Below are 25,122 nucleotides of genomic sequence, written 5' to 3'. Positions count from 1 at the left end.
TGCCAGTCAAGTAGTCAACAGTCCAGGACACAAGGGGGGCATCTACCTGCATCACTGTGAGTTTATCACCCAGAAGAGCTGACCAGACGGTGTTAAATGCACTGGAGAAGTCAAAAAAACATGACCCTCACAGAGCTGGCTGGCTTATCCAGGTGAGCATAGACTCAGGTGAGCAGGTAGATGATGGCGTCTTCAACTCCCAGACGGGGCTGATAAGCAAACTGGAGGGGGTCCAGAAGTGGCTGGACTATGGGCTGGAGCTGATCCAAGACGAGCCTCTCCATGGTCTTCATGACGTGGGACGTCAGCGCCACTGGCCTGTAGTCCTTGGTGTCACTGGGTCGTGGCGTCTTTGGAACTGGAACGATGCAGGATGTCTTCCACATCATAGGGACCCTCTGGAGACTCAGGCTCAAGTTGAAGACGTGTTGAAGTTCTCCACAAAGCTGGGTGGCACAGGCTTTAAGCACCCGGGGGGAACCCCATCAGGGCCTGTAGCCTTGTTTGTGTGGAGTCTCTTCAGTTGTCAGGAGACATGTTTCCACTCTTGGGACTGTCTACAGATGCAGAAAGTGATTCTGTTTACACTCCTGTTGAATGTAATCTATTATCTGGCTTTTTGTGCAGTCACCTAAAATGTGAACATGATCAGCATGTATTTTAGAGATCTAAACAGGACATACTACAGTCATCTGGACTTGCTGATTTAAAGTGTTGCACTTGTAATGGTTGCAGTAGTCAAAAACAAAACAATGCTGCTTTTTTCTGCATTTAATTGACAAAATATTGTAATACCATCTTATGTTGCATTCAGGAATGTTTTTTTTTAAAATAGTCTTATTTAGACATATAGACGTATTTGCATTAATTTTTTTTTTTGCAAGACTTATTTATAATTTGTTTATTGATTCCTAGACTTCAGAGGGTATTTCACTAATACCCAGTGATGGATCTCATGGGGGTTCCACAGAAGAACTACATTTAAAGTACATGTCTGACACAGAATCTACAGAAGTGGAACCACAGGACAGGAACATCCTTAATTCTCTAGTACCAGTAGAGACTAAGGAGGGCCGAGAGGACTTAAAGGAAGAGGGAGACGAAGCCGTGCCTCCACAGCAGCAAGATTTGACACCAGGAGAGTCCTCAGAAGAAGAAGAGGACATAGTGCATGAAACAGTGTCCAGCAGCATTCTGCCAACCTCTGTGCTGGACAAGGCTAGCGTCATCGCTGAACATTTTGCCAACAACACTCAGCGCAGTAGCCTGGCAGCAGATGAGGTCCACTCCCTGGGATGCGCATCTCCACGGCTACCCAGCCGGACAGGCAGCAGTCTCAGTTTAACAGAAGGTCATGAGTGTCCATACCGCCAGGGCAGCACCTCTTCAGAACAGCAAGGACCTCTGTTGACCCAGGAAGCAGATTTCTCCTTTCTGTCCCCAAGGGAAGATAGCATGTTTGATTTAGATCGAGGCATCCACCGGAGAAGGGATTCGACTCTGTCTAAGCAGGATCAGCTGCTTATTGACAAGATCAAGAGCTACTATGAGAATGCAGAACACCAGGATGCAACGTTTAGTCTCAAGCGTAGAGAGAGCCTCACTTATATCCCCAGTGGGCTTGTGAGGAACTCGGTTAGCCGTTTTAACAGTTTTCCCAATAACAACAATCTTCTGGTAGACAAGGTCACTCCTGCATTAGGTCAAGTTAGTGGTCTAACCACGGAAACGTCTTCAGTCACCTCATCTGTGCCCGAGCCCAGTTTAAGTCCCACTGATACCTTCAAGAACCACCTCTTTACCAGTGTATCTACTGATTCCATTGAGTATGATAAGGCCAGAGATGCAGACCTGTTTAGTTCTGAAGTAGATGGCAGTGTGAATCTTCAAACTACTGAAACCAAGCCAGAAAACCTCCAACAAGAGATATTCCGTCCATCATCTGAGATGATCAAGGTCTGGCAGGAAATGGAGAGAGAGGTCACCAGGTCACAGCAAGAGCGCAAGGCCATAAGATCCAGAGAAACACCTCGATTTAGAGGAGCATGCACTAGCCTTTCAAGAATTACCCAAAATACAAGTAAATGTACAGAAGCTCAGGAGGGAGATAGCATGATGAAACTTGAAGGTCTCAGCACTATTACAGAGGAATCCTCCACACCATCGCCAGTTAAAGGCAAAGGAAAAGGTCTGGGTCGTGCAGTCAGTCTGAATGAAGCGGTCATGTACAGACCGGTGCCAGAAGAATGTAGGTCTCTGAGGGCTCCAGTTCCAAGTATTGTCCAGTTGAGAGTTGAGGCTGAAGGTGAAGAACGCACAGATTCACAGTTGTCAGAAAATGCAGAGAATGCACAAAATAAGGTCATCCATCTGGCACGGAAGTATAGTCAGCGCATTAAGTGCACCAATCCAGTGGTCCAGCAGAGGGGCCAGGATGCAGAGATGATTTTTGTCAAGAAGAATTTGAGTTCTGTGTTGGAGGAAAAGACTGAGAAAGACATTAAAGGTACAGCTGACAAAAATAATCATCACATTATATTTTCATTGAGCACATTAAGTATTATTAGTCCCACAACGGGGAAATTTTACCTCCACATTTAACCCATCTGTGAAGTGAAACACCACATACACACTAGTGAGCACACACACACTAGGGGGCAGTGAGCACACCTGCCCGGAGCGGTGGGCAGCCCAATCCGCAGCGCCCGTGGAGCAGTTGGGGATTAGGTGTCTTGCTCAAGGACACCTCAGTCATGTGCTGTCGGCTCTGGGGATCGAACCGGCGACCTTCTGGTCACGAGGCTGGTTCCCTGACCTCCAGCCCATGACTGCCCCCACGTCTGCTTATCTATTTTGTGCTGATCCTGCCTGAAAGGTGTCTTATCTTTTGGGCTGTAAAAGCCTGTTTTTTTAATAATTGGGATACTTTATAGATAAAAACAGGCTATGAAACATGTCTGCTAACGTAAGTGCTTGGAGCTCACTGAACATCTCTAGAAGTTCCCTAGAACATCTCTAGAACTTTAATTAGAACCAGGTTCTGTGGTCAGATAAGACGTACATAGAACAGTGACAAAGATTATTCCACTTATGCAGTTTGGGTGGTACAATTAAATTACTGCTTAGACCAGAGATCTTCAAATTCAGACCATAAATCTGGTTTGCAGTTCTGAGTTTTGTCTTCACTGGTTCCTCACTGAATTGTTGTTGCATATTTGTTGTTGCAATTGTTCTGGTTATCATGAGTTTTTGTGATAAACAACATTATTTTCAAACTAAATACAACCTGATGTGTCTAATGCCACAATATTAACTACAAAGTGCACCTCTATAATAAGTGGAGATGATAAAATGGACAATGAGTGTAGAAACAAGGAAATGGTCATAATGTGTGATCGGTTTATGTATTTGGTTTTTTAGCATTTATAGCCCTTCAGTGCACAGTAAGTAGTTGTTAATATTTTATTTTTCTGTATTTTGCAGAATAGTAAATAATCATTTTGTAATTCTGTGTTTTTCATATTTGTTGAAAGACATGTTAGATTTCTGTTAACACATCCCAAAAATGTCTGTGCTTATGTTACATCCAGCCAGATTAATCATTTATTGCTTTTCATATGGTCAGTGATATCAGAAACCCAGTGTCATTACCATTACCAGTGATTACAAAATCTAAGACCAGAAGCTGGATTCAGTGTCTGGATTTGACTCTCTTACCTTTGTTTGTTCAGCTCATTTTTAAATATCTAAAAAGAAAAAGCTCACCTCTGACTGTATCGTCAGTATAAGAAAACTTATTCATAGCTTCCATGTAGTAACTTCCAATGAATAAAGTCACGGTTAAAACACAACCTGCTGCAGTGATCCCAAAAGGGACAGTACAGCAGGTGAGGAAAGAAAGCATCTGTTCCTGCACAGATGTCAGTTTGGAGAGGGTTTCTTTGAAAAAAGATGGTAAACAATATCATGGACACCATTTTAAGTGTCAATGTTGTTTTTAGGTCTAAAATTCTGGTATAATTTTAATGCTCCTTTCTGTTTAATATTCACTTATACAGCATTGTTTGATTTACAGGAAAACCAAACCTGACACTGTCTCTAACTGGATATGATGAGATGATTCCTCTTGACCAGAAGACCAACTCCACAAGCTCCAACACCAGCAGCAGTGTGAGAGTTTTATCTCCGAAACGTTCATGCTCCAAGAGTCCTTTGAGCCCATCATCGGCGGAGGGCTTTGACTGGCCGGATGTGAGTGAGCTGCGCTCAAAATACACTCACATCACCCACAGCACATCTCTGCAGATGCCCCCTGCTGGCCGGAGCTGCTCTGTGCCTGAGAGGATGACCGACTGCGGCCCGAGGAGACGCTCCAGCTGCAGCTCCAGCCTGGTTCTGTCCAGTGCTAACGCTGAGGCTCCAGCCTACAGGACCCACTCCCGAAGAGACTGGGAGGGCCCTCAGGTTCGGATGCACCGAGCTGGCTCTCTGGACCACAGACTCAGTGGACTGTATCTGAGTGATCTACAGGACCTCCAAAATGAGATGGTCAGTAGTGACTACTACATCTCTGCTCAGGCCACATTACCCAACAAAAAGAATGTTGTTGTTGTAGAGAAGGTTTCTGAGACTGCAACTCAAGCTGAAGGGGAGGAACCTTCAAAAGAACCTGCAACTGTAATGGAAATGGATAATGTGGAAGACCACTATGTGCAGATCCGATCACCAACATCTCGGGAGAAGATCTCAATAATGGCTGTTATTGATCGATGTCGTGCTTATCAGGAATCGGACGATTACAGACAGAGGGAAGAGTCTGCGTCCCGGTCAGAACAAGCGTCCAAGACGGACAGAAGTAAAGAACATGATAAAACGACATCCTCCAGAGAACAGTTAGATGAAGCTCTCAGAAACCGTGTGGATTCTGGGAAAAAGACTGATGCCAGTCAACAGGGTGTTGTAAAGAACCTCCGAGAAAAATTCTTAAACTTGAGATAAAGGGTTATCTTTTTATTCTGGTAGCTTTATTCTTTCTATTCGTTTAGAATTGTATCACTTTATGTTTTAAGGTACGTTACTCTTCTGTACACAAAAGCATAACCAGACTATAAAAGTTAATGGGCTCCTGAAATATGCATATATTTTTATGTTGTTTATCTCATTTCTGTCAAGCCTAAGTATGTGAATGTAGCCTCCGTCAGAAAAACTGCTGTTTGTGATGAATTGCCAGAAACGGCTTCATAATTCCCTAAATTTCTCTTTCTCAAAGACACGATTTACATTCACCATTTTAATGCTCCTGTTTTGCCACAGGTGAGTAGATTTTTCCATCAAGTACATCATGACTTCTCTTTAAAAACAGCTTTCTCTTTAATATAAGGACAGACCATTTGTATGATAGCACCACTTATATGGAGGACCACTCGCTCGCTTTGGCGCCTTCGGTTGCAGCACTGAGTTCTGGATCACTGTTAATCATGATTTATTATAGAAAGTTACAGCTCTCATCATTCCACCGATTATTTCCTGCATATGAAAGAACCTCAGAGTTCTGTAACTGTTTTTATAGGCATTCCCAGCAAATGATTATCTGTTAATATATGGATGAAGTTTTGCTTTAACTGCATCTGGATATATTTTCCCTGTATATGTTGATTTTTCTTTAATCTGTCCAGCACTGAATGTCTTTAATCAGCTATTTGCACAAATGTAACATGTAAACATCTCTATACTTTCCTGTTTCATAACACTGTATGTTGTGAGTCTTTCTCTCTACACTGTGTTATTTATTAAGATCCTGTAAATGATGATTCCTGTCAGAAATTATCTAAATGTATATAAATATATATATATATAAAAAAAATAAATGTGTATATTCTGTTTGTTTATCTAATCAGAGTCAATATAAAAGTGTTTTAAAAGCCAGCAGTTTACATTTAATGATGATAATAAGAAGAAGAATGAAGATCTAAAATTGGTTCCTAAAGAACTTTTCAGTGGAATAATGTTTGTATTTATTTGTTTATTTGTAAAAGAATTTTTTTTCAGGTTCACAGACTTGAGTAAAGTCTTAGTAAGAACCCTTAAGCTGCTATAGAACCTGATACATGTTTTTTTTAGGAAACCAAAAGTAGTTGTTTTATTGGTTCTGCTCATTTTCTGTGTGTATCTCGAGCAGTTTGACGGGTCACTCTGTATTCTAGACAGTTCTCTGTGAGGTTCTGTGCGTTCCGTGTTGATCCGTCAGTGAGACGCTTTGTGTTACCGTGTTTACAGATCATGTAAAATAGATGCAAATACGTCCTTTTGTTGCAGTGAGTCTCAGTGACGCTCAGCGCCAGGTGTAAGGAGCTCAGGTGAGAATCAGGTTAAAAAAGGCCAAACTAAAAAGATGAATTTCTCACGTTTTGGTTTGATTGGTTTCTCTGTATCTCACTAACGAAGACCTGCTTTTCTTCACGTTTTATTAAATCTGTTTCTATTCATATGTAGAAAGTAGCTTGTGTAGAACAGCTGAAGTTTTCGTTAACTCGTATCTAGAACTCATATCTACGCTGGTATTATGGGCTGCACGCTTTCCTCCGAGTCGGAGCCCCACAACGAACATGTGGAAGATCTGACCATCGTACGTCTGAACGAGGCGCAGAAGGAGCTGGTCAGGAAGTCGTGGCGAGCCGTTCAGAGCGACGCCACTAAAGCCGGAGTCATCATGTTTGTGAGGTGAGCTGCTTCTCATGAATATATGATGTAATAAAGATGTAAAAAAGATGTGATAAAGTGCGTCACTGTTACTGAGCACTGTATGAAACATCTGCAGACTCCGATGAACTGACCAGTGCCCGTGATCTGAGAGCCGTGTTAAACTCGAGGTTAATCTTCTTTTCTGAACTTTCACATTTATTTGGTCTAATTGATTCTTGGATCGATTAACTGTTGATTTGTGTCTTGGAGCGGAACCGATTTTAAAATCTGAATTTGTGAGTCACGCATCGTCACTGTCGTGTCAAAATCACTCATTTCCAGGATTTTCTGCGAGACAAAATTTCATCTAAAATGCTACATTCATTTACATCAAAGTCTAGAAGGTCATCAGTTGTGGAGACATGACGTTTTGTTGGCAGTGGTGGTGGTTTTAGTTATTGGATGTTAAAATGGGTTCATTTGAATATTAAAGTATTTTCTGGACCTGCTTGTGGAGCAATGTGGCAGATGTCCTTCTTATGTGTTTATTAATTTTTCTTTCTTCAGTCATTTCCCATTTTGAGGAGATAAGTGTCCACAGCTGCTCAAAGATTATGATCAGAGTCTGGGAGAACTTGCAGGGTTCCTCACTCTGCAGATGCACATTAATGTTGAACCAGAACGTTGAGCGTCAGCAGACTGTTCCTGAGTGAGAAGACTGAAGATCTCACTGCAGCTGCTCGTCTCTTTCGCCTTGTTGGGCGCCAGAAAGCGAAGTCTATTAAAATACTTTATTATTTATTTATTTATATAGTCATTATTTATTATTTAAGTACAAACATTGTAGCAACCCCCCCCCCACACACACACACACATTTTACTGCTCATGCACTTCCTGTTTTCCCAACTGAACTATCCAGAAAGTTAGGGTTAGGGATCAGATTACTCTCAGCTGAGCTTTGATCATTTATAGTTTTATTTTCTAGAATAGATGTACAGGTTTCGGTGTTTCCCTCGATCTATCTATTTATAAATACTTAAGCCTTTTCAATGTAAAATAATATATTAATTTCCTGAACACAGAACAGCATAAAACATTTCAACACTGTTATGGTTTTAAGTGCTTTTGAACTCAAGCTATGAGTTTAAAACAGTAATGTTACGCGCTCTGTTGCAGTGATGCCAACCTTTCTACAATGAAAGCGAAGCTCTGGGTGCACGACTAGAAACGGCTTTCAATATTTGCTTTTAGCCGTTTAGCTCCAACTGCTGGGATGGGCTCCAGCTCCCCCTGCTACCCAGAAAGATAAGCAGCTTAGAAGGTGTGTGTGTGTGTGTGTGTGTGTGTGTGTGTGTGTGTGTGTGTGTGTGTGTGTGTGTGTGTGTGTGTGTTAGGGTTAGGGTTAGGGTTAGGTGCCCTCTGGGGTTATGCAGTCATGTATTGGATATAACGGGTGAAACAGGATGAGGCCAAACTCCTCATAAACTGGTTCTCCTGCAAGTTCCTTATGGTCCCCAGCTGCATCGTTGGTGCTGCTGCGTTCTCAAACCGCCGCACTTTCAGCACTGAAAATGCTCTGATTCACTCACTACTCCTGTGTGTAACGGATCATTACATAGTAAATTCAGGCAGCAGCTTGTTCCCTGGACTTGCCCTGGAGGTAGGAACGCTGGGACGCTGACAACTCCATTACATGTATTCACAACGATGGAATATCAACATCGACTGCGTAGCTCATCACTGTGCTGTGTTTAGACATACTGGCTCTTTTAGGATACGGAGGTGTGTCAGTCACACACAGCAGTCTTTAATTCATCAAGTCTTTCTTAACACTGCTAGCATATATGCTAATTCTGTTAGCATCACTATTTGCAAAGCTAACAGTGGTTCCCCTCAGCGGACAGCCTCGTCTCCCGGTCACTCAAAAAACTTTTCATTTCAGTATCTTTTTATTTACTTATTGTTCTCTGTTTGATATCAGGCTGTTTGAGATCCATCCAGAGTGTAAAGATGCTTTCTTTGACTTTCGAGATGTTGCGGATCTGGAGATCCAGGCCAGCAGAGAACTGCGCGCCCATGGCCTCCGGTAAGAGATCGTTTTGACCTTTGCCCTTTTCCTCTGAGTTGTGGGCTGTTAATATTTTAATATTAATTAAAACTATAATAATAATGTTTCTGTTTTTAAAGTGTTTTATGTGCTAAGACTCTTCAAGTTGCAACTGTGTTCCAGCGTATTGTCCTTCCTGGAGAAGAGCGTGGCCCGACTTGGAAAACCAGAGCATTTAGATGAGTTGATTCTGGAACTGGGACGGAAACATTACCATTACAACTCCAACCCCAAATACTACATGGTCAGTCTCAGCTGGACGCTAATTCTGCTTTTAGAGATGCTTGAACATAGAACATGCTTACAAATGAAGGTAACAGAAAAGGGTTCTTTGAATGATGAAGCCATAGAGAACAACTTCTGTTTCTCTTAAGAACTTTTCTTTGTAAAAGAGCTTTTTTACATAACATAATAAATATAATAAATAATCGACATAATAAATAGGAAGTGAAAATAGGACGACTGAACACTTTAAACCTTTGAGAAGTTCTTCACACTCACCAAAATCTTGTTTTTGTACATGGTTCTCTGGGGAAACCAGAGTGGTTCTGTTATGGTTCTGCAGCAGAACAAAAAGCTCAGTTCCTGATTCACCGCTTTTACCCATCGCTACATTTCTGTTGTTCTGTTGTTTGTAATTGTAATTGTTTATGATCAAACATCTTCCAGTATCTTGGCACTGAGTTCATCCGAGTGATTAAACCGATCCTGAAGGAACGCTGGTCCTCAGAACTGGAAAACGCCTGGATGGTAAAACAGTTTGTTTTGCAACATTTGAGGCTCTGGTCAGTGTTACTGTGGTCACTTTTACTAAACAGAGTTTAAAACACTTTCAGATCCAGAAATCATAAGCAAAAATTAACAGATTACAAACTCCATCTGTGATTGGGGTGGAGGGGCCAGGGGGCTTGGGAGATGGAGTCCTGGGGAGCTGGATGGAGGGGAAAGAAGCAGCATATGGGGGGTTCCTGAAGAAGGACTGGCTGTAGAGTTTTCCGTCGCTCTTCCAGTCCTCTTTCGCCGTATGAATGATCATATATGATCATATGAATAACTGTAACTAGCCGTTGTATAAGTGATTGTTTCTTACTGTATGAATGACCGCAACTGTATCTGACCATATGAATGACCGTACCTGACCCTATTGTCTTTCTGTCTCTCTTTTAGACCCTGTTCTTGTATTTGACTCAGATGATGAAGGTGGGCTTTGAGGAGGAAGCGAGGAAACAGTGCCACACTGCAGCGCTGGCCCTGGAAACACAGCGTTTAGGGGATCGAGAGGTTCTTTAGGGTTCTTCAGCTGACCACTGACATGCTACTATTGACACAAGCGTAACTCACATCATACTCATTTACCAGTGAATTACTAAAGTTGAGCTCTGAAGTCAGTATTGACTTTTTTCTTTTTCCCCAAATGTCCAGTTTGTATGGTTAATATAGTGTAATAAGCTGGAAATTTGATTATTCTAAATAATATTTTATACTTATGCATGAAGAATGAATGTCTGCAGTTCGTATTCAGCACATGACTGAAACTGATTTATTATAAATGTGATGAAAAATCACAGACAGTTTAAATGGTAAATAAAACGACACAACTGTTCAGCTTGCAGTGATTATTCTAAAAAATGCAAAATAACATTAAAAATGCAAAATATCACAAAACATGAGCAGAATCACTCAAACTCCTGCGGTCAGTTTACATTTGGAGGAATGACGAACAGCAGAAGAGACACACCCCCTGACCGGAAGTGGAGGTTCATCATTCCGGAAGTCAAAGATTCAAAACAAAGCAGAACTTGCGGTGCAAGTATGAACAAACAAAAAAGCGAATTATTAAATTATTAATGAAATTAATAAAAAACAAATCCTGCTAAAATGTGCGACTGTTTCTTCCGTCGTTTAGTGTTTAATAATGAGATATTAGCTCGTTTAGTGAGTAGAAATGTTGCTGTAACTCAAACAGATAAAAGCACATTTGGTGAAGAAGCTCGAGCCTCAAGCAGCTCAATTACGGAACATGCAAATTTCACAAAATAACTCATTTGCATTTTAAATGCACTCGCTGCCCCGCACAACCGTCGCCAGCCACGCAGTCAATAATAAACTGCTAGCCAGTGGTCTGGACAGACGCCACTGCTCCACAGGAGAACCTGAACTCCTCCAGAACACGAAGGTAGCGCAGGTTCATTAGACGGCCCAGGCGACGCGAGTCTGCGGCTGAAGCTGAATTTAAACGACTCTTACAACCACGGCTGGACAAATAAAACATTCGCCGGTCAGCGCGGACACGCTCAGTGAGCATGACAAGGACTTTCAAACACGATCACACGACGCTTTAATATTTCTGAGTATGTGAATCTGTCGCTCAGTAGTGGAGAAGATATTATGAAAGTTCTGAACGAACACGTTCTGGTGGTTCTGCTTCTCTGGTCAGCAAGTCTGAGTTTGTAGACGCTGCCCATCTACATTCATTCAGTACGATCTGCTTTTCCAGCTCCTTCAACTTTGTCATAAGACTCAAACAGAAAGAGTTACAGCTGTAAAACCAAAACGGAAACTAATACAGTGGTCATAAAGCGGTCATTCTGGAACAGGGACCTTTATACATAACTATAATGCAGTCATACCATAACAGACCCTTATATACAGCCATAAAGCGGTCATTCTGTAACGGACCTTTTTTTATATAATCCTCATGGAGTCCTACTGTAACAGTGACACTTATACATACATACAGTGGTCATTCTGTAACAACAGCCCATATATACAGTCATGAAACAAACATTCTGTAACAGTGACTCATACATAATATAATGCAGTCATACTGTAACATCCTATAATCATAATGCAGTCACTGTGTAACTAAAGACCCTCATACAGCAGTCATAATGCTATCATACTGTAAGATTTGCCCTTACACGCAATCCTAATGCAGTCATTCTGTAACAGTGACCCTCTTACGGCCACACAGGGGTCAGTCCATAAGTACAGACGGGCAGTTTCTGGTGTTAAAGAGATATTAGGGTATGAGATAATCATGTAGTCTGAAATGGTCATTTTTTGATAACTATCTTTATAAAAGTGATGTCAGAAGTAAACAGCACGCTGCTACAGTTTGTCTGCAAATCAACACAAGCACAATATGCAACATGTTTTTTGGTAACTGCTAGTTTGTGAAAACCATGCAAGAACTGATCATTTATTTTTTGTAATTATTTTTTTGGGTGTCAAAGTAATATAAGTGGTTAAATAAAGACTTTTCCAGTATAACATCTGTAGTGAAACGGGTCGGTGTGTTTCAGAGCTTTTCAAACATCTTATTTTAATGGAAACGTGATCATTTTGGTCACTGATATGAAATCTTCATACTGTTCCAATTCCAGCCACAACGACCCTCACACATGCAGTCATGACGCAGTCGCACTGTAACATCAACTTGTCTTACTTTCAAAACGCCAAAACCACAACAAATAATCTAGCACCACTCAACTCAACTACACATAGTAATAAGAGTTTACCAGGTTCACGTTGTTCAGAGAAGTGTTTGCTTATCATTTCTGTTTTCTGGACTTTCGCAGTAAACAGCCTGCAGCTTCGTAATACACAGAAAGCTGCTCTAATTTAACCCACACTGATAAGGACTGCATGGAGCTGAGCTGTGTGATATGCTCTCAAATGCACTGATGAATTATGACGCACAACATTCACAACATTCGCCATATTCACCATCCACAACAGTCAGAAACATCTGAACAATCACAACTACTGACAATCACAGCAGTCTGAGATGAAGAATAAATGATGTTGCATCCAGTTTTCACCAAGGCAGTTCACAAAAGCGCTGCTGTGAGCGCCGCCTCCTCGCTCGGGTCCTCTAGAGGGCGCCAAGTCACACAGCACATTATCACCGGAGCTGTTTCTCAGTCAGGAATGAGCCGCATGGACTCTTTGAAGCGAGCAACATGTCTTCAGTTTAGTACAGCACTGTGTTTTTGCCTAATCTTAAATTAGCTTGTGCAGCATAGCAGCAGATTATATAAAGCATAAAGGTATTTCCACCATTAATAACTACAGTATGAACAGAATAATGATGGTTTTACATGAACACGGTGGATGGTGGTCTCTGGCGGGGGGTGCTGATGCAGACCACTCACACAGCGTATCTCTCCCTCTCGGCCCCACGGACACCTCTTTTAGCACTAGCGCCAGTGTTAGCGTTAGCAGCTGCAGAGCTGGGGAACTCCTTGGAGGTGGATCTGCTCTTTCCCACAGGAGACGTGACCGCAGTGGGCAGCTTTAGGGTTCCTCCAGGTTCTACAATCGTGTTGATTACTGAGAAATTTCATGAATACGCGTTATCACAGATAACAGCAAACTAGGGATGCACATGTCTCTAGAAATGAGTCAGAACTTCCCTGAGACTGTCTGACGGGTTTTGACATGTTAGACTGATGAGATGATGAACACAGACGCTCATCAGGTCTGATTTTGATTCGGGGGTTATGAGGAAACTGCAGCTCCTCTTCACAGCGTTTTTCTGCTCCCGGTCAAACGGCAGTGTTGGAGACGATCGTCCGATTACAGGAAGAAACGATCAGCATTTCAACATCCTCACAATCCTAATCCTGCGGTTTAATGAAAACTGTGGTTGTAGTTTGTTGTCTTCCTTCATTTCACCACCAAACTGCAGCTTCTCTGGTGAATCTGAGGGCCGTTTCCTCATAGCGCCCCAAATCAAAATCAGACCTGATGAGCATCTCTGTCCATCATCTCATCAGTCTAACACGTCAAAACCCGTCAGGCAGTCTCAGAGAGCTGTTAGTTACTTGCACAGGACAAAGAACATGACATGTAGCTACTACACGACTTTGTGCACGAATCAAAAAAATAAATGTTTTAAAGAAAACGAGGGAACAATTTAAGAAATCGTGAAAAAATTATGCGTACGAACCGCAAAATATTCACACTAATTCTTCTTTTTTTTTTTTTTTACTTCTGTCCCCTCCGGGGCTCCGTACTATGGAACACTGTCTAAATACTACAAAAGCCATCTAAAGGCTGTTGTACACAGTCTAAAGACTTCTGAAGCCATGTAAAGGCTACCACACACCATTTTAAGGCTATAAGACTGTTGAAGCCGTCTACTGCACATTGTTTTAAAACGACTGAATCTGTCTGAAGACTACTGTCCAACTCAATACTGATTATCACAGAAAGCTGAGATATGCAAATGAGCCTCTGATCAATCAGTGTTGTTCAATGTGTGCTGACCAAACAGCTCTGCATGAGTTTCTGTGGGAGATTTAATGAATCGGTGTATTTATATAATCCAACAAAATGAGTTTATTACTTTAACTAAGTTACTGATTAGCTAGTAGATTTATAATATATTGTAAAATCAATCAGAACTGCAATATGTAGGAATATAATCCAAACGTCTTAGTACTAAATAAAATGACCGAGAGAATAAAACTCACCCTCTAGTTGCCTCTGGACTCTCCGGAGCTCCTGCAGGATTGAGGAGATTTCCTGACGTACAGAAAACGTTACATACATTCAGTTAAGCTCACACACTTTAAGACTGTAGTCTAATTGGAATCAATAAGCTTGGTGGCTGTAAAATCTTACTTTGTTGGAGGTCTTAAGGATGGGAACTTCATTTTCAGCGTTGATCTTCGCTTCAATCTCCTCCCACACTTCTGTCTTATTATGAAACAAAGCTCTGAGAAAAAAGGCCATAAATCTGGGGTCAGATTAAAAGGTTAAGTGTTCTGCCCAAACAGAGCAACATAATGTGGATGGAGGTTCTAACAGTGTAAACGGTAAAGTCTTACTTCATTTTCTCGGCCAGTTGCTCTGTGTTCTCTCTGATGGCCTGTGAGAGCTGTGATACGGGATTCAGCATTAAATTATCCAAAATGACCTGCAATAAAATGAGTTACAGAACACAAATAGATCACATGAGTGTTTTCATTTTATTTGGATAAAATCACTGATATCACAGCGAAAGCGTCAAGGGTCCAGATGTGAACTCATAATGAGAACGTCTGGGGATAACCAGCAGAAATTCTGGGCTTAATGTGGTAATGTAGGGGGGATACAAACTGAAAGTGAAATTTCTAAACCAATCCAACACTTAAGCTAAGCTGGAGCTCACAGCAGGGGGCGCTGGTGCACTCATCAATAAGCCTATCATTAGCACATGGATGTAGCGCAAGTTAGCATGGCTGAAATGTCTACAAAAAATCTCCAGTTAAGCCTGTTGATGTGTGTCGTGAATGCAGAAAACACTCAGAGACACAGAAAACTACTCCGGAATTTAGCTAATGATAGCATTTTGCTAGTTAGCTCATTTAGCTTGTGTTACTGATTGAAAGAGTACATGCTCGAGGAAACTGATAGTGGGGTTTAACAGTTGGTGGGGTTAAGAGAGTTGTACCCAGATGTGTAACGAGATGATGTCGGATACGACAAGACTGAGCGCTAAAATGCACAGGAGGAAAAATGTAGTAAGGGGGTCTGAATGTGACCTCTTCACGGTTCCACGGACGCCGTTTAAAGCCCTCATGTTCATTCATGTTTGAGTCCTGGTCCACTGGACTGGTTAATCCTGGAGGAACCTTTTGGTAGTTCAGGCTGGCTTCAGGTATGTGATGCACCAACTGCAGGACAGATTTAAAAAGTAACGGATCAAAACAAACACACAAACAAACAGTCACCTGACCTGACGTGAGTCAGCACTTCAGCCTGACAGAAAGAAATTAGTTGTAGGACCTCTATGAGGCGCGTTTAGGTGAACATGCTGATTACAGTGTAAACAGAATGAAGAGCTCTGTGTTCACAGAATGTTCACATTAAACTGTAGATACAGCAGTGAATCAGAGAAACGGCCACAATTTATTTTACACTGAAAACAACAGAGAAATGTAAACTTAGGTAAAATTAAGATTGATCATTTTTCTAGTAATTGTGGAGCTCTGCACAGAAAACATGATTATGATCAAGCAATTATATATATATATATATATATATAATGATATTGATAATAATAATAATAAGTATCATTACTGGTCGGAATGGAACCTCTACTGGAATTCAGCAGAAAATTTAAACATGGTGAGCTGTTTGAATCGCCTGCTGTTTGAGAACTTTTAATCTTTTTGTACATCAGAAACTGAATGTGGAAGATTTCTTGTCAGAGCATTTTGTGAACATACAGCTGGACTGTGTGGAAGTGCACCATGCGTCTGAGGAACATGACGATGCAGGTGAGAACAGGACACTGTGGTCAAACAGTCACATTAACGTGGTGCTTTTATATCATCACACAATTAATTCCACTCATTATCAATATCAGTTCACAGAACTAATACTGATATAAACAACACAGCACACAGGACGCAGTGAGGGAAATCAGTGAAGGATGAATTTAGCACCTGTGATGTGAGGAACCCGTGTAATGATGAATATGAACTCTGCACAAAAGAGATACAACAGAACGTCCAGAAGGAGAAAAAACTGTTTACATTCTAGTATTGATGAGCTTCAGCATACAGTCATGGTATTCCTTTAAAAAACCCTAAAATCCTGACTTTACTCTCTTAAACTCAGACCTAAACCCCTAAAACTCTGCATTTGTTCTCTAAAATTTCTTGTTCTCTTAAATCCTTAAACTCTAAATTAGCATGTAGATCCACAATTCAACAAAATTCGTAGTCATTTATATTAATTACTGAAAAATTCCTAGAAGATGCAGAGTAATTCACAGTGGATTATGAATCATTTATAGTAGACATTGAATATTTAATAGTAGCTGCTGAATAAGTTAAAGGGGATAAGGACTATGATTTTTTGCTGTTCGTGCTCAGTGTGTGGCTCTGTGTTGTGTTCTTGTTTTACTCTCCTCGGTCTGAGAGTTGCTGTATTCACTGATGTATTTACTGGTGCAGAAGACGTGAAGCTGTCAGACTGACCTCCTCTCTGGCAGAGATGGTGGAGGCCGGAGTGTTGGGCATGGAGCCGGGAGAGGTGGTGGTCCCCATGGTTGGCGTTTGGGAATCACCATCTCCAGCTACATCATGGATTTCACGCGCAAGTATGGCAAGATCTTTGGCTAGATCCTGACTCAATCTGGACAGAACACATGGTGCAAACACAAATAAATGCTGACATGTGTTATCTACAAATCTGATTGATTGTTTTTACAGAAACCTTTTTAAATGTTACCAAACCTTTTCAGTTTTTCAAAGTTATACCACCAATAACAAACCACACTGTAATTTCATATGAATTATTTTACAATGAAACAAGTGGAAAAATTATGTGGAAAGTGCAGATTTTGAACTTTTATACACATTTGTGGTTTTTTTGAAGTGCTGAGTGAAAACTAACCTGGCTATCTCTGCACTGTGAGTGGACCAGTTTTGATAGTGCTCATTCTGAGCCTCATCCTCCTCTGTCTCCAGAGAACTAGGCTTCAGCCGAGACTGGACAGTCTTCTGCGGTGTCTGCGTCTGTGTGGAGGCTGATGCATGAGAGCGTTTGTGTTTAGAACTGGAACTGGTTTCAAACTCCTCCTCTGAGGTAGAAGAATAGTCGGAACCTTTCTGTCTCCGTCGAGAACCTCCAGAGAAAAGAGGAGAAAGACAACGAGATGTTACACTAAATAATCTGAACAGCAAAATATAATGAATAATGCAATAGAAATGACACTTTGTCTACTTGAAGTGCTGATTTATAGCCCGAAGAGAACTGATTTGAATCATACTCACTGGTTGTGCTACTGTGTTTAGGCTGGGTAGTGCGTGTGCGGGTGGAGGAATGAGTTCCTTTCACAGTGGACTGTTTCTGTTCCCCTGTAGATAACTTCCGCCCACTACTGCTGCTTTCAGTAGGACGGCTGGGTGCTCCAGGTTTGCCACTAGTCGATTCGGTATCACTGGGAGCGGTGAAAGAACCTGTCCGTTTGCGAGGCATTGCCAGAATGTCCAACCTAGAGAGCTTCTTTGCATCACCAGGGGTCTTTGTGTGCTCAGAACTCTGAGAGCCACGGTCCGTTTCTGCTCCCTCGTTGTCAGAAGCTTCACCAAGACGGGCCCGGCGCAGCATGGATGCTCGGGTAGGTCTGGGGGCTGAAAGACTGTTGGATCGAGTCAGCACCTGTTGACCTGCCTTGTTTGACTTGCTGGAATCTTCTTTTTGTAGAGGCGCCGTGGGTTTCTTGCGGCTGGCAGGCCGTGAAGCTGACTCATGGTCTGATGCTGCAGTGTCAGGCCACAACTGCTGGCCATGGCTCTGCTGGTTCTCAGAAAGATCTAATGAACCACGGTTTCCAGCACTGCGGCGTAAGTGGAGACGGCGGGCTGCCTCAGCTTTTCCGGCGCTATCTGCAGTGGCATGGTTACGACGTTTTTCAGAAAGTCGCTCACGTGCTGTTGGCTGTCGACTTTTCTCCTGAGCAGACAGACTGGAGGAGGATTTCTCTTTACGGAGTCCGCCTGCAGCTGTCCGTTTCTTGGGTGCGCTGACTGGGGCGTTTTTGCTGCTGACTAGGCTCACAGTACTGGCAGTGTCCACATCTGATTCTCCAGAGAGAGACTCATCTGCTCGTCCAGGAGGAGTTCCCTTTTTAGACTGCTGAGTGGATGTTTCTTGATTTGCCTCTGGAGACACCAAGGATCCCTTCTCCTTGGGTAAAGCAGAGGCATCTCGGTCACTTCCTTCTGTGCTCAAGTCTCTTAAGGCAGGGTGACTAGAGATGTGTGGCAGCCTCTTCACCGGGATGTTATCACTGGGCCGATCTTTGGTGAAGCTCTCCTGACGGACAAACGATGATGAAGGAGGCTCTTTGGTGGGGACTGCATCCCTGTCTTGGGTCTGGAGGTTGGGTGCTGAGGAGTTGGGTTTCACTGGCCGCCTGGGCTCCTGGCTACTTAGGTGTCGTATCAAGACAGTGGTTGGAGGCATCTTTGGAGAAGGATCTCTCTCAGTTTGGGAAAGAACAGGACTCCGGGATGTATCTGACTTGCAAGAACCATCCTCAGAACCAATGTAGAAAGAAGTGGATTTAGGTGTGACTGCTGGCGTGTCATAACCCCTACAATGGGCTATATTTTCAAGAGGTGAGGTTGCAGCAGTTCCACGTCGACCTTGACTCCTTGCACTCCTATCAAGGATGGAGCTGTCATCTGAGCGACTCGTGTCACTTAAGCTATCATGATCCACATCGTCCTGGACTCGCAACCTCTGGGTGGAATCCTGCTGCTGTGATGCTCTAGATCCTCTTTCTGGTGGCTCATGATCCAGGTTTGGCTCATGTCGGATTAGGATGCTTGGGGTGGAGGCATCCTGCTTGTCTCCACCAGGAGGGACCTGGGGAAGGAGCCGTCTGGTCCTGGAGCTTTGACTGCACTCTGATTCTGAATGATCTAAACTTTGGCTCATCAGTACCACTCTTCCATCTGCAGTATCAAAGAGATGGTAATATCTTGAGTTAATTTCGTGATTTTCAAGACACTTTATGCAACAGTTCCAGTCAAACAGTCAGACTATAAAGACTTCTGCCTCTGCCTATCTGATAACTGCATGTTTTTTCCATAGCTGTATCACTTTACTGATGTGTATGACTCAATTACAGCAGTAATACTCATGATACCACAATTCCTTTTAACACACATCACCTTTGTTTAGAAGTCCACCTTGGGGTGGAGTGCCTGAAGGTGCCTGTGCAGAACCAGAGTCAGTGTACGTGTCAGCTAGGCTTGCCCACCGAGACACCCATTTAGGTCCTCCTTGATCAGCATGCTCCTAAATTCAATAAGGGAGGGTTGTATTAATGATTTGATAATGTAATTACAAATTTTCACCTGATTGTGCCTAATGTCAGAGGAAAAGAAGAGAGTGTTTCATACTCTGTGAGAATTAAAATACCTGCATTAAGTCAGATGGATCACCACCAAGGCTGGGGCTAAGATCTTGTGCTGATGTTGGCATGATGTCAAGAGGTCCACCCTGGGCATGACTGAAGATCCCTTGTTCGTTGATCACAGGCCTATAAACTGCAAGCGTTTGACCACTGTATTCTGGGGCATCCAGCACCCCGAAAACCTGTGAATAATATTAAAGATTATTTACTCCTTCAACATAAAAATGACCATTACTACTACTAATAATAAGTGTGTTATAATATGTACACATATATGTACACACAGCATTTACATTTACATTTACAGCATTTAGCAGACGCTCTTATCCAGAGCGACTTACAAGAAGAGCTCTGTCTGTTTAGAGAAAGTTGCTAGTTATCAACAGGTTAGGGAAAAAGACGGTCCTGAGCTCAGATACTGCTAGAAACACAGTCACTGTAGATACAGAGAGAGAAGGAGCAGAGCTGAACACAGAACTCTGAGCCGTTCAATACAGTAAACTACAATACAGTAAACTACAATACAGCAAACAGGAATCCTTGAAAAATGTGTATGATTAATGTCTGATAGTCCATCAGGTATGATTAATTCTCTTTGTCCTCAAAACTAAATAAAATTATCAATACAATTTAGACACCATAAACAACAGGTTTTGTTGAGTCATGTATGACATGCTAGACTAAGAGGCTATAAGAACATGTTGGTTCCTCATAATGGTCCACTGATGACAGATCAGCCTGCAGAGCTTGTTAAAACAGTTCTCTAAAGTCCCTCTTTGTTCCTGTATGTTCACTTAAATTAACAAAATATTGCCTTTGAGGTAAATACATGTTTATGGTAGTTAAACTACCATACTCCAGTTACCCTTTACATAAATTAAACAAATTGTGCAAAATAACTTGGGGGAAAAATCTGTTTACATTAACTTTTTGGAGAGTCACAATACACTTCTGTGTCTGTATCACATTTGACATGTACTATAAGTATCACTAAATGTGTACTAAAAGATATTTTTCACCTGATCGATCATACTCCGAGCCTCCTCCACTTCTTTATCTTGAGACTCTGTCTCAATAGTGTAGGTACCAGCATCACTTAAACTATCCTCCTCTTCTGCGCGCACTGCCCTGGAGGCCTTGGGATCCACCCCAGTGACCGCCAGTGGAGAAAACTGAGGCAAAGATGAGCGCACAGGGGAAGCACTGGAGACCGTACCCAAAGTTGGGGAGTGAGAAGGAACAGAAACAGGAACAGGTACCGGGACAGTGGGGGTGTGTGGAAGAAGTGGCTGAGCCAGTGCAGGGAGCTGGGATGGAGAGGACGGGTAGGACACAGAGGAGGGTCCGTGGGGTTCTGCTGGAGATGGTAGGTGAGTGTGAGATGGAGACATCATCACGGGTGGAGCTGACATGGGAGGTGAAGACATCTGTTCTGAATCCTTAAGGAACTCAGCAGCAAATTCTTGAGTGAGTTTGGATTTCTTGCCTATGCTGCCAAAAGGCTTGATGGTGATAGCTGGAGAAGAGCGAGAGGAAGGGCCAGAAGAGGAAGGGGAGGTGCTGCTTCTGCTCATTGCTTCCTCCGTCTTCTCCCTCTTCAGTGAGCTGGACCTTTGGGGACCGCTGTGACTGGCACCTTTGAGAGGCACCGTAATTTGCTGTGTGGCAGGAATATGTCCGTGCACAGAGGCAGGCCTTTCACCATGAGCACCACCTTTACGGCGCTCTAGCTTGGCTTTGAGGGCAGAATAAGTGTCGGCATGTGCTGGATTGTGTGTGAAAGACTGTGAACGCTTCTTTCGGGGATTGTCGTCGAAGAACTCAATGATAAAGGCTTGCTGGCTAAGGATCTCCTGGTGTCCAGACTTCACTTGGCTTTGAGCAGGAGGTGGTATCTCCTGTACAGGCCTAACATCAATTCCCTCAGGACCCACAGAAAGGTCCTGAGGGTGTTGAGGAGGTGATGGTGGCGGAGGCTGGTAAGGTCCCTGAGAGTGGGCAAACTGTTGGGACGGTCCAGACATTTTTGACACAGTTGATGGGTGGGATTGTACTGACTGCTGTGACTGGACAGAGTGCTGTGACTTGCTCCGCTTTCCTTTCATTACAGGATCTTCTGAATCACTCTGAGTACCATCTTCATGATGGTGGCCTACAAAAAATAAATAATTGCAAACATTTCTCACTAACATATGGACATTTACATGTTTTGCATGTAACAAGACACAAGAAAAATTAAAAGCCTTACATGATAAACTATACATGTAAGAGTCAAAATGTAATTTACAAATCATGATTTAATATCAAAAACAGTATCAGCAGCAGCATAGCCTTTAACCTTTCAGTGTCCTGATGTGCATGGCAAGGTCACTCTTGGTACTGTAGACATCATCACATGGCGGCCGCCTGCGCATCATACTGGCGTCGCTCTGAACCAGCCAGTCAGCCACTTTGCTCTCAGCCGACAGAACCTCTGTAGGTGCCTCAGCCAGTGGCTTACTGCTCTGCTGTTGTTTGCTGCGCTGACGAGACGAGAACTTGGTCACGTGATCTTTTATGGTGATCTTTCCTGGTGTGCATTCATCAAACTCTATAGTGAATGAGGCATGGCTCTGGACCACTGGTGGTGTGGACGCTGGGGTGCCATCAGTGTCTTTGGTGGGTATATCATTCAACTCCACTGCTGGAGACTTGGGGTGCGTCTGGAACTCCTTGGTGGGAATCTCGAAGTAGCTGGGCTCTCGGTGGTACAGAAAAACTGACTTGCCCTGGCTGTCACGAAACTCTTGAAGGGCACCATTCACCTCAGCTTCAGTGGCAGAACCCTCTTTGTGGACCTCTGTAAACAAACAACAGAGCAAAACTGTTGCAGAAATTAGCCAAAGTAACAATATGGCCACCTTTCACAATGCACAGTATGCTGGTGAATTAGGACTGTGAACACTTAACATGACAAATTACTAATGCCACTGATTTTTTTAACCATTAACTGGCCCATAGATGTGCAGGCTGAATTTCCCTGTATGTCACTCTGATAGAATCTGTGATTGTAATACATATACAAATACAGCATTTAAGTGTCTGTTAAACCAAAACCTTCAGCATATTCAGCAGACGACGCTGGACAGATGCTTGCAGAAGAACTATGGATAAATCAGCCAGCAGCAAACTAACAAAAGCAGCAGCTTAGTGGAGCTCTAGTTCCCCTCAAGAACCTCCACTTTAACAAGAACCCACAAGCCGAATGAACGAGAGTGAGATACACTATCAGGAAGGAATGACTAAACCACTGACTGTATATATGATATATACACTTATTTACTGTATGTACAATATACATAAATAAATGTACTCACTGATATACACTCACTATGTATAATATATGCACTCGTTGACTGTATATACGTTGCATATGATAAATACACTTATTGACTGTGTATATTATATATACGTACATACAATCTACACTCATATGTAAATTGACTGCATATGTGATATATACACTTACTGATAGTATGGGGGTGGAGCTTACCAGAGCGACTGTCATCTGTCTTGCGTCCTTCGGTCTGTGGATCTTTTCCCGAGTCCTCCTCTCCCCACCAAGATGGCTGACCGTACAGCGGAGTGGGACGAGACATCGGGACCTCTGAACAGACACAGATACACAATGCAGCCATGTAAAAATGTTTGTGCTTTCCTGGTTAAATTCCATGTTGTTGAGTGGAAATAAGTTACACATCCTCTACAGAAACACACTTTAATACACAATTACTGTCTATTAACTGAATGTCTTTTTTCCAATTCCCCAAATAATAAAAAGGGAGCACAAAAATGTGCAGAAAATGTTCCACATATAAGTTTTTGCTCTGTAGAGAAGCTGTTAACTTATTTTTCACTTAGAAAATCAACAAAAAAAATTTATCTGACTAAAGACGTTCAAACCTTTGTATACAACTGTACATACGGAGTACTATGCACTGTCAAATGACATGATTATGCATACTGCTTTTCTCTGTATACTGCTTTATATGGTCAGTTATTGTTAAATTTAAAAGGAAAACACTCGCAATCAGCTGTAACATTGTTTACACTAAACAGTAAAACATTAATAAACATTAAGAACGTTGTGAAAGCCTTGCACTCGGCGGCAGTGTAGCACAGAGTAGTGCTGAATAAATAGCTCATTCTGAATGAAAATCTCTCTGAAATGCATCTCTAGAGAGCGACTGTGGAAAGATTTAAACAGAAAGACTGAAGGTCACATGCAGCACTGATGCAGCACTGATGCAGCGGCCTGTTTCAGAGACAAAGCTGCAGGATTATCTCAGAGTCAGAACAGCCTGAACGCAGCTCAGTGCTCACAGATTAACCAAACAGGGCAACTGTAGAAAGAACAGCGTTATTAGACACTGGAGATACAGAATAGAGGTTATTACTCACTGACCACTAACTGACCACCTTCAACCCCTCACCTGTGAGGCTCTTCCGTTCAGATTTCTCCAGTTTAGATCTTTCCTCCTGCATCTCCTGTCTCTTCCCCTCAGAACTTTTTAAACCCATCTGCAGCTGACTGGTGTACTTCTCGTGCTGGAGCGGCAGGGAGCAGTCAAACAAGAACGTAACAATACCAGATATCAGAGAAGAGAACATGTAAAGAGAACTGCCACTCAGCAATGCCTTGTGGGTTTGTAAAACACTGCCCAAAATGATTGAGCATTTGAGCAAAATCATACTTTGTAAATGTTTCAACTTTTTTAAACAGAAGAATGCATTCATTTCCTAAACACAGAAAAGCAGAAAACGTTTTAACACCACTGTTATATTACTGAGAACCCAAGTTTTCAGACTTTATAATGGCGCTTCATGTACATTCATAATATCAGTGAGCAAGAACTGGTTCACTCAGCCAATGAGTTGCTCCACTTATCAACAAATCAACACCCAGAAAGGCTAACCAATCAGCTCTCAGTAGCAGTAACACTAACCAATCAGCTCTCAGTAGCAGTAACACTAACCAATCAGCTCTCAGTAGCAGTAACGCTAACCAATCGGCTCTCAGTAGCAGTAACACTAACCAATCAGCTCTCAGTAGCAGTAACACTAACCAATCAGCTCTGAGTAGCAGTAACACTAACCAATCAGCTCTCAGTAGCAGTAACGCTGACCAATCAGCTCTCAGTAGCAGTAACGCTAACCAATCAGCTCTCAGTAGCAGTAACGCTGACCAATCAGCTCTCAGTAGCAGTAACACTAACCAATCAGCTCTCAGTAGCAGTAACACTAACCAATCAGCTCTCAGTAGCAGTAACACTAACCAATCAGCTCTCAGTAGCAGTAACGCTAACCAACCAGCTCTCAGTAGCAGTAACACTAACCAATCAGCTCTCAGTAGCAGTAACACTAACC

At 42.5% G+C, this 25,122-nt stretch overlaps 3 protein-coding genes across 12 annotated transcripts in view; 2 read left to right on the top strand and 1 right to left on the bottom strand.

The window, feature by feature from the left end:
- LOC108411504 (pleckstrin homology domain-containing family G member 3) overlaps nucleotides 1–5,893 on the top strand; it is a 48,600-nt gene extending 42,707 nt beyond the window's left edge. For all 6 annotated transcript variants that reach the window (XM_037537921.1, XM_037537922.1, XM_037537920.1 and 3 more), the window contains 2 exons: nucleotides 916–2,506; nucleotides 4,076–5,893. In XM_037537921.1, coding sequence (XP_037393818.1) covers nucleotides 916–2,506; nucleotides 4,076–4,998 — 2,514 coding nt within the window. In that variant the 3' untranslated portion in view covers nucleotides 4,999–5,893. The remainder of the gene's footprint in view (nucleotides 1–915; nucleotides 2,507–4,075) is intronic.
- Nucleotides 5,894–6,320: 427 nt separating this feature from the next.
- On the top strand, nucleotides 6,321–10,392 carry LOC108411507 (neuroglobin-like). The gene is made up of 6 exons (XM_017683108.2): nucleotides 6,321–6,356; nucleotides 6,541–6,720; nucleotides 8,664–8,768; nucleotides 8,913–9,033; nucleotides 9,459–9,539; nucleotides 9,957–10,392. Exons 2-6 carry the CDS (start codon nucleotides 6,563–6,565, stop codon nucleotides 10,077–10,079), a joined length of 588 nt encoding a protein of 195 aa, XP_017538597.1. The 5' UTR covers nucleotides 6,321–6,356; nucleotides 6,541–6,562; the 3' UTR covers nucleotides 10,080–10,392.
- si:ch73-212j7.1 (centrosomal protein of 170 kDa protein B) overlaps nucleotides 10,370–25,122 on the bottom strand; it is a 25,366-nt gene continuing 10,613 nt past the window's right edge. For 2 of the 5 annotated variants that reach the window (XM_017683105.2, XM_037537919.1), the window contains exons 6-20: nucleotides 24,189–24,303; nucleotides 23,249–23,362; nucleotides 22,055–22,555; nucleotides 20,736–21,868; nucleotides 19,722–19,898; nucleotides 19,472–19,598; nucleotides 17,564–19,252; nucleotides 17,184–17,415; nucleotides 16,766–16,922; nucleotides 16,229–16,267; nucleotides 15,323–15,454; nucleotides 14,627–14,715; nucleotides 14,421–14,514; nucleotides 14,270–14,321; nucleotides 10,370–13,124 (exon numbers count right to left, since the gene is read on the bottom strand). In XM_017683105.2, coding sequence (XP_017538594.1) covers nucleotides 12,943–13,124; nucleotides 14,270–14,321; nucleotides 14,421–14,514; nucleotides 14,627–14,715; nucleotides 15,323–15,454; nucleotides 16,229–16,267; nucleotides 16,766–16,922; nucleotides 17,184–17,415; nucleotides 17,564–19,252; nucleotides 19,472–19,598; nucleotides 19,722–19,898; nucleotides 20,736–21,868; nucleotides 22,055–22,555; nucleotides 23,249–23,362; nucleotides 24,189–24,303 — 4,833 coding nt within the window. In that variant the 3' untranslated portion in view covers nucleotides 10,370–12,942. The remainder of the gene's footprint in view (nucleotides 13,125–14,269; nucleotides 14,322–14,420; nucleotides 14,515–14,626; nucleotides 14,716–15,322; nucleotides 15,455–16,228; nucleotides 16,268–16,765; nucleotides 16,923–17,183; nucleotides 17,416–17,563; nucleotides 19,253–19,471; nucleotides 19,599–19,721; nucleotides 19,899–20,735; nucleotides 21,869–22,054; nucleotides 22,556–23,248; nucleotides 23,363–24,188; nucleotides 24,304–25,122) is intronic. The other 3 variants (XM_017683101.2, XM_017683104.2, XM_017683107.2) reach the window with 2 other exon arrangements.

Source organism: Pygocentrus nattereri, chromosome 4 (assembly GCF_015220715.1).
Source record: "Pygocentrus nattereri isolate fPygNat1 chromosome 4, fPygNat1.pri, whole genome shotgun sequence".
NCBI lineage: Eukaryota > Metazoa > Chordata > Actinopteri > Characiformes > Serrasalmidae > Pygocentrus > Pygocentrus nattereri.
This window is presented reverse-complemented; position numbering and strand designations above follow the sequence as displayed.

Coding starts and splice junctions, on each gene's coding strand:
- LOC108411507 (XM_017683108.2), top strand. CDS start 6,563: ATGGGCTGCACGCTTTCCTCCGAGTCGGAGCCCCACAACGAACATGTG. Junction 6,721..8,663: donor GGAGTCATCATGTTTGTGAG/GTGAGCTGCTTC, acceptor GTTTGATATCAG/GCTGTTTGAGATCCATCCAG. Junction 9,540..9,956: donor AACTGGAAAACGCCTGGATG/GTAAAACAGTTT, acceptor TCTCTCTTTTAG/ACCCTGTTCTTGTATTTGAC.